Raw genomic sequence first — 15,898 nt, forward strand, 5'->3', positions numbered from 1 at the left:
TTATTAACTGCCTTCCTTATGTAGTCTACTCTGAAGTCACCAGTGAAAAGAAAGTTTATATATGGCTCTGCTGAGCCAAGATAAATCTCTTTTCTGTGCATGAACTACTTTGTTCCACAGCTCTGTTTTCTTCTTGCATTGCTGCCCTTTACATATTTGGCAATATTAAAGATTCCTCAAAGTTTTCTCCTATGTAACTTAGCGAACAAAAATTATAACTTTGACCTCAAAAATTGAAAGCATATGCTAGCTTGTCATTTCCTGGAAAACCAGATAGACAAGAAAAATGTATTTTTCTAAGCCCTCCCAGTGACACTCCTGAATTTGACACAATTTTGAGTTCATTCTTTATTACCTTTTTAAGCAGGTGTTTACTCTTACAGCTTCAGAACAGGCAGTAAAACAGGTTAAAAAATGTAACAAAAATCTAGGTGTGACATATGTGCTGTAACAGGTAATTTTCCATTCAATCACCCTAGTTTTAACTAACATTTTTGATAATATATGCGAACATTCACTGTAATATATTATTACATTACATTTAGTAACTCAAGAGATGAGTCCAAAGCATAAAAAGTTCATCTCTGCACCTGAACCTTCTTAAAGTTCATCAGATCTAGTAGAAAAATTATCTCTTTTAAAGGCTATCCAGAAAACCTGGAACTAGCTCCCCTATATTTGGAAGCATCCAGCCAGGGCCATCATTTGGTTTGTTTCTGTGTTCTGTCATGAATATAGTTCTAAAATCTATCTCAAAATCCCCATAAAAGTCAAGTAAAATAGAAAATTGTCTTTTTATTTTATCAGATTTTCTTGTATTAGTTACAGCTTAAGGCACAAATGAGTCTTTTCTAACAAATAGCTGGATCAGACAAAGCATTCAAGTATTCACTGGCAAAGTTGTGTGGTGACTGGGGATGCGTTAGGCAGCTTTAGACCTTCCTCATTTGATCCTATTATTCACTTCCAAACCAAACTCCAAAAGTACACATTCTGTCTAGGAAAAAATACACAAATATGTATGTTGTGTGAAGCATAAAATTACTTTAGGAAAAAACTTCTCAGTATTGACCACTTTCACCAGACTTTGACTTCTTTTCAATTTCAAAACAGGTAGCAGATGTGTTGGGCAATGTTTCCACACCTTTACTTTTTTTTTCATTACCAAAGGAAGTAGGTGATATTTTCAGCAGTGAACTAAATTGCAGTTCAATAATAAAGAATAAAATACAATTTAAAGCTGATTCTGATGTTTTTCTGTGAATGACTGGTCTCATTCACAAACTGTTCTTGTAAAGGTGGTTTTCAGTGGTCTCAAAGACTCAAAACTTCATCTAAGGATTGTTGCAGAGAAGGGGATTCTGATCATGTTGCCTTTATACTCATTACAGCAGCAAGAGGAGGGACATTTAGCTGGAGCAAAATTTCACAAAACCCTTTGTCCTGATGCCAACATGGCATCATTCAAACCAGAGTGATCCTCCCTGAGCTAGCTAAGCCTCGTTCCTATCCAAAAATAATGCCTATGTTACAATACAAAACTGCTGCATCACGCCAGAGCAGCTGTCCAACTGTGTATCTGTAACAGGCTTTTTTCAGACTACACAATTTTAACAGGCTGTAATCTGTGTGCTGCACTCTGCAGCTCACACATAGCTCTTCCTGCCCCACAAGGCAGCTGCAGAGTCCAAACACATCCACTCCAGCATCTGCACATTAAGTTCAAGTTACTCTTTCTGTGGGTGTCGCTGCTGGCATTCCTGACACTTCCAGGAATTGAATGAAGTCTTGTCACAAATACAAACCAGAACAAATGTTTTCTGTAGTTTCCTCCAACCTTTCTGGCTGTTTGTTTTTCTCTTGCCTCAGGCAAGATATGGACATGTAATAGAGATGTATCTACCACTACTTGTGACTTTTTTTTCAAACAAAACGCAGACATTTTCCTATTTCTATAAGATTAATTGGGTTTTTTTCCCCGTTTCTTTGGTTCTAGACCTGATATGTAACAGTGTATTGTTAATTTTCCTAAATAAAAAAATCCTGCTGTGCTTCCTTTCTTCCTTTTTTTTTTTTGAGATGTCTCTGCTCTCAAGATCCTATTTTAAAGACAGCATTATGGAGACAGATAGCAGGAGTCCTATGCTACGAGTCACTGTGAGAGAAAATTCTCTTCACCTTAGTTCAGAATATCAAATCAAGAATACTGAATACTAGCCTTTAAAGCAGAGTAACAACGTATTAGCTAAACAGACAGCAAATTGGTTCACTCATAGCTATATTCAATATAGTGGTGCAATGTAAGCCCTCCCTCTCAAAGTTCTTAAAACATGAATTGCCCAGAATCTGGGAAAGTAAGGCTGGAAAAGGTGGATTTTCCCCTGAACATCTCCAGTTGCCTCTGTAAAACACACATACTGGGCTAAAGCAGATCTTTGTTTTTTGACTAGTATGAGAGTCCTGATGAAAGGCAGCATAACATTAATTTTAAAAATTAATCTTTTTAGCTGCACAGATTTCAAAAACGCTTTTCCAATTTTAAAGTACTGAGGTTCTTGACAGTCAAAACTTTAGTTTTCATAAAATGTTCAAGAACTCTCAGAAGCAAAGAAATAAATGCTCAGTTTTGAAAGGAATAACAGTTCATTGACAGCAGAGCTGTAAGGTTCTTCTTCTCCCTCTCATCTCCCTTTCCTCATGTGCTTCTATTGCCCACCTTGTGCTGATTTATCTGATCAGAAGTTGATTAAATTCTCTCTATCTAATAGCATTTTCCTTGTTTAATTGAGTTAATTAAAATCATGAGAGAGTGCAGGGAATGCACAGATTGAGAAGGGGCCATGCAGCTGTAGGCAGGACTTATTTTGGTGGCAGTTTTCTTTGGTCAGTTCTGCTGCTGGAAGTGCAGCCCCATGGCCCATTGTATCCTCTCTCATGCACTACTCCTTGCCACTTGGAAAACTCAAATTGAATTTGGAGAAAATGTTGAGGTACAGTGGGAGAGTAAGGGGTAAAATGAGAAGTAAAAATAGACTGGAAAACTTTCATAAAGCCAAGGAAAACTAACATTACAATTGGAGAGAAAAAAAACAAACTTGACAAAATACAGTTTCTTGTTACAGCTTTTACATTAGTATTGACAACATACCTGTTACCTGTTTCTTCAACTTTTCAATTTCTTCTTTCAAACTTTTAATTTCTAAATCTTTGCTTGCTGTTATTGGGCCATCCACTGTTGAATACTGCAGAGCCTGCACTGTCTGGGTGGACTCTAGAAAAAGACAGAAGAGAGGGGGACGAATAACATGTCTGACATCTGAGGAGATCAAAGAGATACTACTGATAAATTAAGACATGCCAAAAGATCCTACACTGGGCATTCTACAATTTGTAATTTCCAACTATTAAGTGCCAATTTTTCAGTAATTGTCAGCTGGACCAACTAAGTTCTTAGAAGTTTTAAGAATGAAATGTTTACGCCATAGTGACCAAGGTACAGTGAGAACAAAGTTAGCATAAGAAGATACATACATGGTGTGTTTCAGGCATAAAGAGTAACAGAAATTTAACTGATCAACAGAAATAACACAGAGAATTATTTTCTACTAGAAAGCATTCCAGGAGGTATATTTAACTTTTTTCCACAGTATAAACAGTGCCTTACAAAACCGCAGGTTTAAAGTTTAAGAAGTGATGGAATGATTTTTTTAAATGACTATACCTTGCAGTTTTCTGCTAAGTTCAAGCTTTTCCTGTTCTAAACGCCTTATTCTCCTCTCATAAGCTTCTGTTGCTAAACTGTCCTCCAAAGTTCTTTGAATGCTGGCATCAAGATCCATGGAGGGTGGTCCAGCTGTCAGTCTTAGACAGCTGCGGTCTGAAAGCACACTGGGGGAAAGAAATAAGTAGTATTGGAGTTTACAACAGCCTGGTTTAAAATACTGCTATAAAAACATCAACCAATAAACAGTTTGTTTAAGTTGTTAATTACCATGCCATTTATTATAACATCAAATAATATCTTGTTTGTGCTCATTGGAAATTGAAATAATTTTTACCTAGCATGCCTGATTTTCTCAATGCATTTTTTGTTACACAGAAGTGGATGAATGCCTGATTAAAAATCATTATGGACACTCTTTGTTAGCCAGATAGCAAAAAGCAAAAGCCTAGACAGTAAAATTACAAAAAAGGTTCATTTGAGAATAGTTAATCAAGCATCACAAATGCTTTAAAGACAACGATCACCAAAAATGGTGTGAAATTATCCCATAACAACTAGGCACAGACATGTCAGAAATGCTGTGGCTACTCATGTACACATGCTACTACTTATGCAAATAATCCTTCTGAAGTCTAGGACATTCTAGGACATAGTCACATTCCCAGCAGAAACATAGGCCTGTTTTTTCAATGGTTGTAAACATTCTTTATTTATTTATTTCCATAAACAAAGAGCATACAAGGGACTTCTCTGTTTAGTTTAGCAATGGAAATGAGTGAAATACATTCTACATTAATAGCAGATATCAAATAAAGTAATTTTTACAAAATTTCTATTCAGACTTTACAGAAGTGTCAAAGGGATAGAAATAAAACTGCTTTTAATGTCTAACAAACTAAGTTCTGCCGTGGTCCACAAATCTAGTCTTAACTGTGTCATGTACAGTTAATTTTATATATTCTCTAATAACAACCTTTCTCATTAAAACTCCCCCCCCGAGCACAGGTGCTGACTTTTATATGAATGTGAATTTTACCTGCAGAGAGCTCATTCTTTTGAACAGACAGCATTTTAGATTATGGTAATTTCCTCAATAAACTACATTCTTTGATATCTGTTCAATATGTTTCAAAGACAGAAAGTTAGAATGCTGTGTAACTAGCCTACAGACAATTTTGGAACTCTTAACTTACCAGCTACTTGTATATGTGAAACCCACAAATGGTAAATGATGGCCAGAAAATGCAGTGTGGGATGGGGGAGGCATTGTTTCCTAGAAAAATAATAGGACAGTTGAGTAAGCAGTATCCTATTGGACTTAAACAGATTTTCCAGTTTAACCATATGAGAAGTGTTAGTGATAGTATCATATGAACTATAGTCACTGTCATCCTTATCTACAGCCCAAATATAAAACAGCATCAACTAAATCTATTTATAATAGCATTTAACATACACAAAAACAGAGCATGCTGACATAAAAATGCTTTTCTAATTAAATAGGCTATTGTTGGAGGAAAGCAGAATATTACGCATACAAGGTGCCAATTTATTCCTTCTTTTTTCCAAGAAGTTCTTAGCACAAAGAGCAACACCTTTTATTCCCTGCTATGTTCCTCCTTGCTATTGAGTCAACAGGGCTTCCTGCCTGTAGAATTACCAGCCCACTTCTGAGTGGGCCATCTCTATTTGGAGAGAACAATCAGCAGGCATTTACTAGAAAGAAATAATACCACAGAGTGTTCTAATCCCATTAGTGCTTTGACCATTCCTTCATTCTTTGCTCCTCTTTCTTTCCAGACAAAGAACTACAAACCAAGACAAATCTTCAAGTTTCTCTTCAGGCTAAAATAACCCTGCTGTTATTTTACTTGGACTATTTGAAGTTCTAATATTCTTAAATGTTCTGTTAAAAGCTTCCTGTTTAACCCGAAGGTTTATGTTGCTCTACTAGAGATGCCCATAACAGTCACCAAAAGAAAACCCCCAAAAAGATATTATTTCACTGGAAGTGACAAAAGATTCCAAATTGTCAGAAAAGGTATGTAACAATTCCTTTCTAAACCCAAACAAAAATGAAGAAAGAAAGTTGTAAATTTCTTTCATATAAAACTCAGCAGGAAAGGACAAGGAGTAAGACTGCATTCAAAAGAAATCTGAAATTACCTTTCCAGTGGTGGTGTCAGCTATATTACATCACAACCTTGTCCTCTTAGCTGACAAAAACCTTCATGTTATAAAACAGTTCCCCAACAAGAGTAATGATATTGCTAGATTGTGTAAATTCATGATAAAAATATCAATTATTACAGATTACTATGGTTAGAAAAAGTAAAATTCTACTTCTTTACATTTTGTTTTCACCTTTCATAGATTCAAATTTCAAAACTATCTTCAGAAATAACTTTAAAAATATCAAATGCTTAATTGCATGATTTTAACAGCCCACATGACAATTCTCAGGTACCACACAGGTTACTGTTCTAAAATATCATATCTATTCATCATAAGGTAAGATTCTGCAAAAAAATTTGTTTTGCAGAGATCAAGATAAGTATCTCTTTGCTGTTTCTGTGAACTAAGCTGTACTACCATGCTGAGAAAATTATGACTAAATCTCTCAAACCAAATGAGAGATGACTAAACCAAACAGTTAAAAGCTAAAACCCAGCACAGCTTAGGCTGCCTGAACAGCACAGTTTTGCTCTTTATGCTTGTGTGTATCCTCAACATACTTTTTAAATGTCATTATTATGTATATAATTTTTCCATGGGACTACGGTCTCATTCAAAGTTCAGGAAGAATAACAATCATGCCTTTTCAACACTGTCTTTTATCTTCAGTACTGGGTTTTCCCCATTTGCTCTATGCAATTCAAATCTTGCCAAGAATTTTTGGGAAAAAAAAAAAAAGGTCTCATGAGCTTATCTGTGGTGCTGACTTCTATAACAGCAGTGTGAGTATGTGGAACTTCCTCAAAAGATATGAGCGAAATATGGAAGAGAAAATACCTCCCAGTTATATATAAGGAATTTGAGGCAAAGCAATATGAAATACAATGTCCACTGGTCAAAGCAAAAATGTGAAATATTCTCAGTCATGCAGTGCCTTCAGGCTAGGTTTTTACAGCAGTTCTGAGATACTAGGTGTGAAAAGAAATGTCAAGAAAATAACATCCTTATATTAAAACAGAACAAAACCTTCAGATGTTTCAAATTAGGAAACTGAAAAAGAAGCTCTAGAAACTGGTATTTTCTCTACCAGTCCAGGGGCATTGCTTTTCACCCCCAAATGTCTAAAGCAAATTAAGAATTGGACTCAGTTTTCTCAGTTGAGAGTCCAGTATCTCAGCAGAGAAGCATTCTTTCTTCACCTGCAGGTTCTTGTTTCTTCACAATCGTAAAGCATTCACACTGCACAGGCAGAGTTTGAAAACCTCAGGTGGGAGACTGGGCTCTAAAAAGGAGGAGTAGAATGGACAACACTAAAATGTGTGAATGACCTCCAAAAGATATTTCAGCTTCACATACAATGACCTGCTACATACAGCATCCACCCCAGCTACTCCATCCTCATAGCTGTTGCTGGACAAAATAATGTGCAAACAGGTATCTGAAGACTGTATCAACAAGTTTTAAGATAAAAATACTTCTGTTGTGAAGGGAAGTGGAAATATCAGATCTAAGTGAGGAAACAAAATGAAAAAAATGCAAGTCATCCTATGCAGATACATTGGTTTGCTTAATTTGCCCCTAAGGAAAAGGGGTCTGGGATTTAACCAGAGATCACAGAATCACTTAAATTGGAAAAGATCACTGAGTCCAGCCATTAACTGTTAGGTCCATCACTAAATGACTTTCCTAAGGACCACATCTACATGTGTTTTAAAAACCTTCAGTGATAGTTGACTCCACCACTTTCCTGGGTAGCCCTTCTGGTAATGAAATTTTTCCCAATATCCAAACTAAACTTCCCCCAGCTCAACTTTAGGCCATTTCCTCTTGTCCTGTGGTTTATTACTTGGGAAAAGACACTGACACCCACAAAGGGTTTTAGTCAAAGTGTTTTCCACATTTTAATGTGCAGCTGGAGAAAAGGGAATGCGAATAATGATCATCTTGTCTACATCAATTCATGTTGCCACTTATCTGCAGGCCCAGAAAACTGAGTGAAACTGAGATGCAGATGCAGTTCAGAAAACAAAAGCAAAAGTGGTGAAAATTCTTTACCTCACATATAAACAGCAGGTTTCTGCATCTTTCAACAGACACACACACCAACACACCCAAAGATATTTCCAAGGAGAGAACATAAAGCATTTCTCCAATGCTATGACATCTATCATTTGTTAAAGCTCCTTTTCAAAAGTATAGAAAGTGTGGTAAAATCAATAGCTGCAGAGCATTTTAAGCAAAGGTAAAAATCTTTTCTCGTTCCTAAGAAATGGCTGTAATATTTCTCCTACATTTCCCAAAAATCAAGTTGGAGAAAAGGCTGGAAAAAGTTTAGTGGAAATTAACTGAATGGAATCCAACACTGATATAAGCAATTAGAGTGGAGCAATAAAATACAATAAAATGCAATACGCAAACTTATACTAAGTCTTAGCAATGCTCTGCTAGAAATAGTTTTGCAGACTCTCTGTATGTGAATGTATTATTCTTTATAAGACATGGACACTAAACTTGTTACTACAACAGATGTATACTAGCTAAAGACATGTAAAGCTACAATGAATTTACACAAATTATCCTTACACAAATATGATTTTAGGACCAGCCTATAAGCTATGAAAGTATTCCCCTCTCAGTTCCTCAAAGCAGCACCTGTTACTTATGCAGAACACAGTGAAATAAGCTGCCTTTTCCATAAGTTTTGTTACAAAGTATACTATAAAGGCTGATCCATCAAAATGTATACTTACGGAGTTTTTTAAGCAATCATCATCCACATCAAAGTTTGATGTATCAGTAGGGCTGCTGACTTCTGGGATGTAAGGTGCCTCACAGTTCCTAATGTTGTCCCAGTCAATCCCAGCAAAAAACGGATGGTTCTTAAAGTCTTCTATCCCATTTTGTCCAAGTCGATGCTCTCTGCTACAAATGAGCCTTCGGATGAGGTCCTTTGCACTTTCAGAGACATCTGTCACTTGAGCAGGAAACTGAAACCTCTCCTTAAAAATTAAAACAAGAGGAAACAGTTTATTACCAAGAAAAAGTTGGGAAAATTACCTTCTTAGTGAAAATCATTATTTAGAAAAAGAAATGTTTAAATACTCCAGCTCTGAAATACATGCAGTAAGGTTTCAAAGAAAAGACTTCTGCTAAGGATAGAAACTATTAATATTTTTTGTCTTCTAGTTTTTCCCCTGTATTTAAATTTCTCTTACACTACAGCTGTTGAATTCTACAGCTAGCTCCATCTGGAAGAACATTTTAGAATCTTCTGCACAAGCCAAGGAATGGGTTTTCCAGAAGAAAGAAACACAACAGGATTGATGCCATGTAGCCAAGACAGACTCCACAGAGTGAATTAACATCCATGTTTCCAAACCCAGATTTCAAGTTTTAGCCTTATCCCAAAGCAAAGTCATCTGCAATCCATAACCATTAACTTGGAAAACATATTTTTTGTTCTACATTTATGAATACTTAACATAATTAGTACATAAAAACTTATTTTTAAATACGTGTTCAAGTTACCCCATTATTAAAAATTAGCTTAGAGACAGACAGAAAGTGCACTAACTTTGTGGTTCATTATTTTCCCATAGGTCTCCACCAAGGACTCAGCATAAAAGGGCGTTTCTCCATAAAGCATTTCATACATGCAAACGCCCAGGGACCACCAGTCACACTCGGGCCCATACTTCCCTTTTCCATCTTCCATGGCCTGCAAGATTTCTGGAGAGATGTAGTCTGGTGTTCCAACTGCCACTGAAGATTGGACCTGGAGAAATTGCATTTTCAGGATTAAAATCAACTTTCATCATTACAGACAGTGTGGTACTGTGCCCATGTATATATAAATTTAGCCCAACATTCCTGTAATAACAAAAACAACTAAATACAAGTAAAAGCTTCTAAATTCATAAACAGATATTTAAGCATCCAAGCCACTGCATTAATAGGCATCCCAATAATATACTTTTGCTAAACTATTATCAGTATTTAAAAACAGATAAAGGGCAAAACTGTCAATTGTCACAACTAGAGCCAGTAAGCAATTACAGATGTGGTAATCACATATATTAGGTCAAATCCTTTTTAATCCCCTGGGACATGATTAAACATACTGGAATTACATTCTAGTCACACTTAATGTGCAAATGTAAATGTACTAGAAGAACATCATCACATTTCAGTATCTCATCCTGCTCATTCTACAGCTTACATTTTCAATAAAGATTAGAGCTCAGAGCTTAAAACTGGGAGATTCATAGTTCATAAACACCTACTTGGCATTGACAGCACAGCTTCCCTTTATTTATTTATGAGCTGACTGTATGCTAAAAAGTTTTTAATATACTGCAAATCCAAGCAGTCTGCAGCTGAATTTTCAAGAAAGTCACTTATATACCAATACCATTTACAGTTCCATTTCATTTGCTATAAGGCACCTTTTCCCTATATTAGCACACATTTTGTGGCAATCAATGGACTGAAGAAAAAATATTTAGGAATGAATCATTCTTTCTTATTTACCGTTCCATCTTCCATCAGTTTCAGACAAGAACCAAAATCTGCTAATCGAATATGTCCATTCATATCCATCAAGATGTTGTCTGGTTTTATATCCCTGCAATTAAACAAATTCCAGGATTAGTACAAAATGTATTGCATAAGATGTATTCCAAGCATTAATTCTACAAGTCTTTTCATTCAAAACCAGCAACCTCTCAGTTCACAAAAGACAGTCACTCATGATACGGTGAAATTTGCACTAGACATTTCATGACAGCGGCTGTAGATGAGTCAAATCCTACAATGCTTCTTAATTTTAGTAAGAATTGTGTATTTAAATTCCTCTCATGTCTCAAGGGTAGACAGGATAATCTTACTTGCTCTGAGCTTTTGTATATAAAATTTTAAAATCATCTGAAGAATTTTAGTGAAATGCTCTCAAGGAGATGCATGCTTGTACTGGAGCTGGAAACAACCCCTAGATTTTACAACAGAACAAAGGCCAATGAAATCCTGAAATAGTTAACACATTTTTAGATTTACTGTCTTTCATTGACATTCTTCTCTCACGTGCATCTCTGTTCACCGCGTACATCTGTCATGCTTCAGCTGACATGAGCATTGTACACACTACTGCAGCTCATTCTGTACACACTACTGCAGCTCTGCCTGCCTCATTCAGGTCATGATGCAGATGGAACTAGCCTTCTAAGCAGGCAGCATAATAAACACTCTTCATATTGTAAACTTGACCTTTTTTTTGTCTCAGGCTTTTCCTAAGTGTACTGAAACACAGGTAGAGTGTATGTTCCCAGTGTGCAGCTGAGTAGGACAGAAGTCCTCAGTTACCAGAGGAACATTTGTTGTTCAATTTGTAAACTAGGTTCAGATGTTGAAATTTCTTTTCAATTAAGTATAGATATTAGAAACACACATAAAGCTGCATTTTAGATTCTTACAGCATCCTTATCTATTATATTCAAAACATAAGTTATGACTGTATGAATACAGGTCTACAAATATTTTCTCAGGGAACATTTCTAAGATATAAGGACAAACCCTCTAAAAAATAGAAAAAAAATTTAAGTCCTCACTTTGCTTCATTCCCCAAACAACTTATAAAATGAATGTCACTGATTGCTTTGCAGACAAATCTCAAAATATTCACAACCTAAAATGTTTGCATTGCACCTGAGAGCAAATTTTACTGTTTGGATTTCAATGTTTTGTTTTTGTTGGTGGTTTTCCCTCCCCCCCAACTAAAAGTTGAGTTATAGACAAGACTTACTGGTAATTTACAATAGAAAAAAAATTAGAACCACACCTTGAACAACATTATAGAAGCTATGGCATAAAGGTGTCATAGTGTCACACACTTGGTGACAATTAATACAGTAACAATTTGCTGTTTGGAAAAAAAGAACTTCCCGAATTTGTGTTACTCAAAGGCAAGCAGGCAGCAGCACATGCTGAAAACAAACTTTAGGCACCTTTCAAATGCTCAGAAATATTTACAAAGTAGAAAGCAAACACTGCAAGAAATCACACTTTCACAACTTGCAACTGAACATAAAGACAATTCTTTACACAGTAAATCAGAAAAAATAACCGAGTCCATTCTCGTAAGACCATTCTCCTACTTTATTTTTGCTGACACTGAATATGCCTAAGAATTGCAGCCTCCAGACTGAGATAGTTGTGTTTGTTTTGCATTCACCCACCAAAAACATTCCTTAAACACGCTTCTAAATAAAAACAAACACATGCAATTGAGACTGCTGGAATTATAACTTCAGTTTAAAACACTTTGCAAAAACATGCACCTAAAATCCAGTTCCTCCTAGAAGCTGGACCTAGTTCAAGCTAAACAAAAACATGAGTCACCCTTGAGGCTCCATTTATCCATGTTCTATCATTTAATATATTCCCAAGAGAAATAATAATAACATTAATAACCATCATCATCATCCCAACCTCTCCCATTCAATCTCACAAAACAGCAAGAAAACATGAAAAAATCTCATTGTGTTGTCAACACTGTGCAAAACCAAACCTTCAAATAACACTGAATGCACTTGAAGGAACAATGATTTCTTGCAGAGTGGCATTTGTAATGCTCAGTAATAACTTCATAAGAACAACTTTTACAGTTAAGGAAAAAAGACCCACTTAATAAATACAAATTCTTTTCAGCTCTTGTAACAGAAGCTATGGACTATGAACAACTGCTCTGAATTCTGAGCTACATTAATAAAAGACAGTTTGAAAGACAAGAATTGCTGGTACCTGCAGAGCAGAGTAGGCTATAAGCAAAGGGGAAGAAAATTATGAGCCCCAGAGGGGAACAAGGAACGGGAGTAATTATTGCCAGTGTAACTGAAGAGTGTGAAGGTGGTGATTATGGGAAAAAATAAAGTCTTAAACCCTGCATCCCCTCCGAGCCTGCAGCAGTCAGATTGCATTAGAATGATTAGTTTTGTTGCAGGTTTTGTTTTGAATGACATTTGTTTACTCTCGTTAGTGATAAGAATTGATCTATCTCCTGTTCTAAAGAGCTGGGGAAGGTGGAGAATACCATATTCTCTCTCCACATTCACTCCACCTTCCCCAGCTTATCCCAGTTTCTTCACTGTATGGACTGATTCTTTCTACTTCCATCTCAACTGCATTTTTAATCCTATCTCTCCTAAACTCACTTCAAAAGCTGAGATATCCAATCTCCCACAGCCTATCAACCCCAAATTTCCTCCCCTTCTATTTCCTTCTTTCTCCCCCACCTTCTTCACTCCAAGTCCTCATCTCCCTGCTTGTTCAAATTTAACTAATTGTTTTTTTTATCCTGTTTCAGTTCTCAGCAGTCATTATTTACTCACAGTCCTGTTCCCACTGGCTTCCTGTTCCTGGGATACAGGACAACTATCCTCTTTCCTCATGTCCAGTTCCTGTCCAATGTGCATAGCAATCTTTGGTACCAAAAGGAAGAGAACTATCAGTAATAGAGACACTCCACACTGTCTCTAGTGTCTATTTATCGGCATCTCCCCAAATTCCTTCAATAGTACAGCTCTGAAGTAGTGCAAAGCTACAGCAAAGGAAGACTGCAAAGTATTTAGGGATCAAACTCTGCACACAGTTGTTTGGAACTCATAAAAACTGGAATATTGAGGGAAAAATTATAACCTGAAAATATCTAGGTGGAGGGCAGAGGAATGAAAATATATCCATGAATCCTGGAGGATTCCCTCCTGAATTTCAAGTCTTCACATCCCACAGAAGAAGGTTTTCTCACTGGTTTTGTAATAATTATTTTATTAATTGAAAATCTATATAGGAAAAGCAGTCCATGATTCTTGATCTTGTTTCTGGAAAGAGGAACACTTATTGCTTTAGGCAAATACTAAGGAAGGAAAAGTCCAGACAAAGTAGTTAAAATCTGGCAAAATTAATGAGCAAATAATGAAAAGTTATATGGCTCAGTGAATAGACCACTGGGCTGAATCTCTGTAGATAAGAGTTACCAGGTAATTGTGGGCAGACTATTTAAACATCACTCAACAAGAACCATGGTGCTCAGTCAAGCAATTAATATCATCTGGCTAGAAGGCCGTGGAGCCCAAATACTCCACTAACTCTGTAATTAGTTCACTGCAAGAAAAGAAAAAGGTCAGCTCACTTGAAATATGAAATACTAATTCACTTTCAAGAAATAGAAGGATTTGAAAGGTATTTTATGAGCCAGATTTATAGTGGGAACAAGTATTGAATCGGGACAATTGCCCTGACACCACTGTGCTCTCTGGAGACCCTGAGCCTGATCAAGTCCCAGACAGTTCAGCCCTACTCTGATAGCAGCTTCTGGGGCAAGGAAGCTCAATCTGCAAGGGTGCAGGTTGCCAGAGCTGGACCTGGCATGAGCCAAGCAACTACAAATTCTTCAAATATGCTCCACACTGAATTAAGGGAACACAGAAACTCAACATACCCAAAGAAACTTTTTTTTTTAATGACTGATTTTACAGCACCAAAGGAACTAGAAATCTGGAGCAAATAAACTTCTCTAGAAACACATACGTCCATTTAAACTTTGACTTCAACAGAGTGTCCAGGAGCAACTTCTATTTTTCTGAGCTTTGTTGGCCTTGACTGTAGGAGAAAATCAGTACTGCACAGCAGCTTTGCTGCTGTTTTCTGGAGAATGCAATAGGAATAAACAGTGTATAACACTGAACACTTCACTTGCACTGAAAATGAGTGTGAAGGCTAACGAAAAAAAGAAATTAATCCTTCCTTATAATGCTTCTTAGTTTAATTCGGGGAGCTGTTCTTCAGATTGGCATGTTTACCCAGATGACTTCACTCACCTCTTTAAAACCGTTTACTTTCTTAAGCTGTAATTAAAACCCAAACATTTTACATGTGTTAATATAAACAACATTCTGAAATAGGACTACAGCAGATACCTGGATTATTGCCATTTATTTTGATTTCTCTGTTAATGAGCCAGAGTAGAATTTCATTTGTTCAGTAAGACTCAAGAAAAAGTATTCCCTCTGAGACATGCTAAATCCATAGCACATTCCAGCTGTAAAATAAACTAAAAAAGAATTTTTAATACATGTGAACGCATTTTTTCCCCTGGATTCATTTCTTATACTAAAGGAAACTTAAGGAATCATGAGGTCTTGCACATTGAAATTTGGACCAGAAAACTCCCTTAAGTTCCTTACAACTTCAGTTATCAGATCATCTTATGGTTTCAAAGCATACAGTTTTCTGAGGTTCATCTATACCATTCCTTGAATCATTGGATCAATGCAATTCTGTTATTTGCAAGACCACATGAAATTACTCAGGTCTACAGAGGAAAAAGCAGATTTAGAAGAATCTTAACTTGTTTCGAGGGCAGCTTCATGGAGGAGGGGACCAGGCAAACAGAATGGAAGATGCATCAAAAATAGAGAGACAATTATTTCAGGAACTGTATCAGAATGATTGAGCAGCAGTTGTGTCAAACACTACCGAAGACTGTGCCAGTGGGTCAACCCACAGGCTTATATCTTCTACGTTTATATGATAAAATCCCTAGTGGCATTAAAGATTTTGTGACCAGCGGGGATCCCTCTTCTTTGTAGCTGTACAGTTATGATGGAGAATTTATTTGGTTTAGTTATTCATCTGTATTATCATTTTTTCTTTCAGAACACAAATGATCAGACAGAAAAGGAGGAAAAAGCAAGTCCTTCTCAAGATCAACAAAAGTGGCCAGGTGGTTCAAGTGGGAACCTCTTAATATGTCCAATATATCCTCCTTGGAATAAATTTCAGATGCTGATGGACTGTCCTTGCATACACAGCTGAGCTCTTAAAAAAACAGAACTGAAATGAGAATAAAGGGACTCACATTGTTCTAAATGCATGTGAGCTGAGCCTGAATAAAGAAATGTACCTGTCTGAAATCAAAGGAGCAATTTCATAGCTGAGCTACTAGTT

General features: G+C 36.4%; 1 protein-coding gene across 4 annotated transcripts in view; it reads right to left on the minus strand.

Annotated features, from left to right (window-relative positions):
- The window catches only part of CDC42BPA (CDC42 binding protein kinase alpha), a 179,699-nt gene that overhangs the window by 68,337 nt on the left and 95,464 nt on the right, over positions 1–15,898 (minus strand). For all 4 annotated transcript variants that reach the window (XM_053972807.1, XM_053972809.1, XM_053972806.1 and 1 more), the window contains exons 7-12: positions 10,430–10,523; positions 9,474–9,674; positions 8,650–8,898; positions 4,918–4,997; positions 3,722–3,888; positions 3,149–3,271 (exon numbers count right to left, since the gene is read on the minus strand). In XM_053972807.1, the coding sequence (XP_053828782.1) occupies positions 3,149–3,271; positions 3,722–3,888; positions 4,918–4,997; positions 8,650–8,898; positions 9,474–9,674; positions 10,430–10,523 (914 nt within the window). The remainder of the gene's footprint in view (positions 1–3,148; positions 3,272–3,721; positions 3,889–4,917; positions 4,998–8,649; positions 8,899–9,473; positions 9,675–10,429; positions 10,524–15,898) is intronic.

Source organism: Vidua macroura, chromosome 3, assembly GCF_024509145.1.
Source record: "Vidua macroura isolate BioBank_ID:100142 chromosome 3, ASM2450914v1, whole genome shotgun sequence".
In the NCBI taxonomy this organism is placed as follows: domain Eukaryota; kingdom Metazoa; phylum Chordata; class Aves; order Passeriformes; family Viduidae; genus Vidua; species Vidua macroura.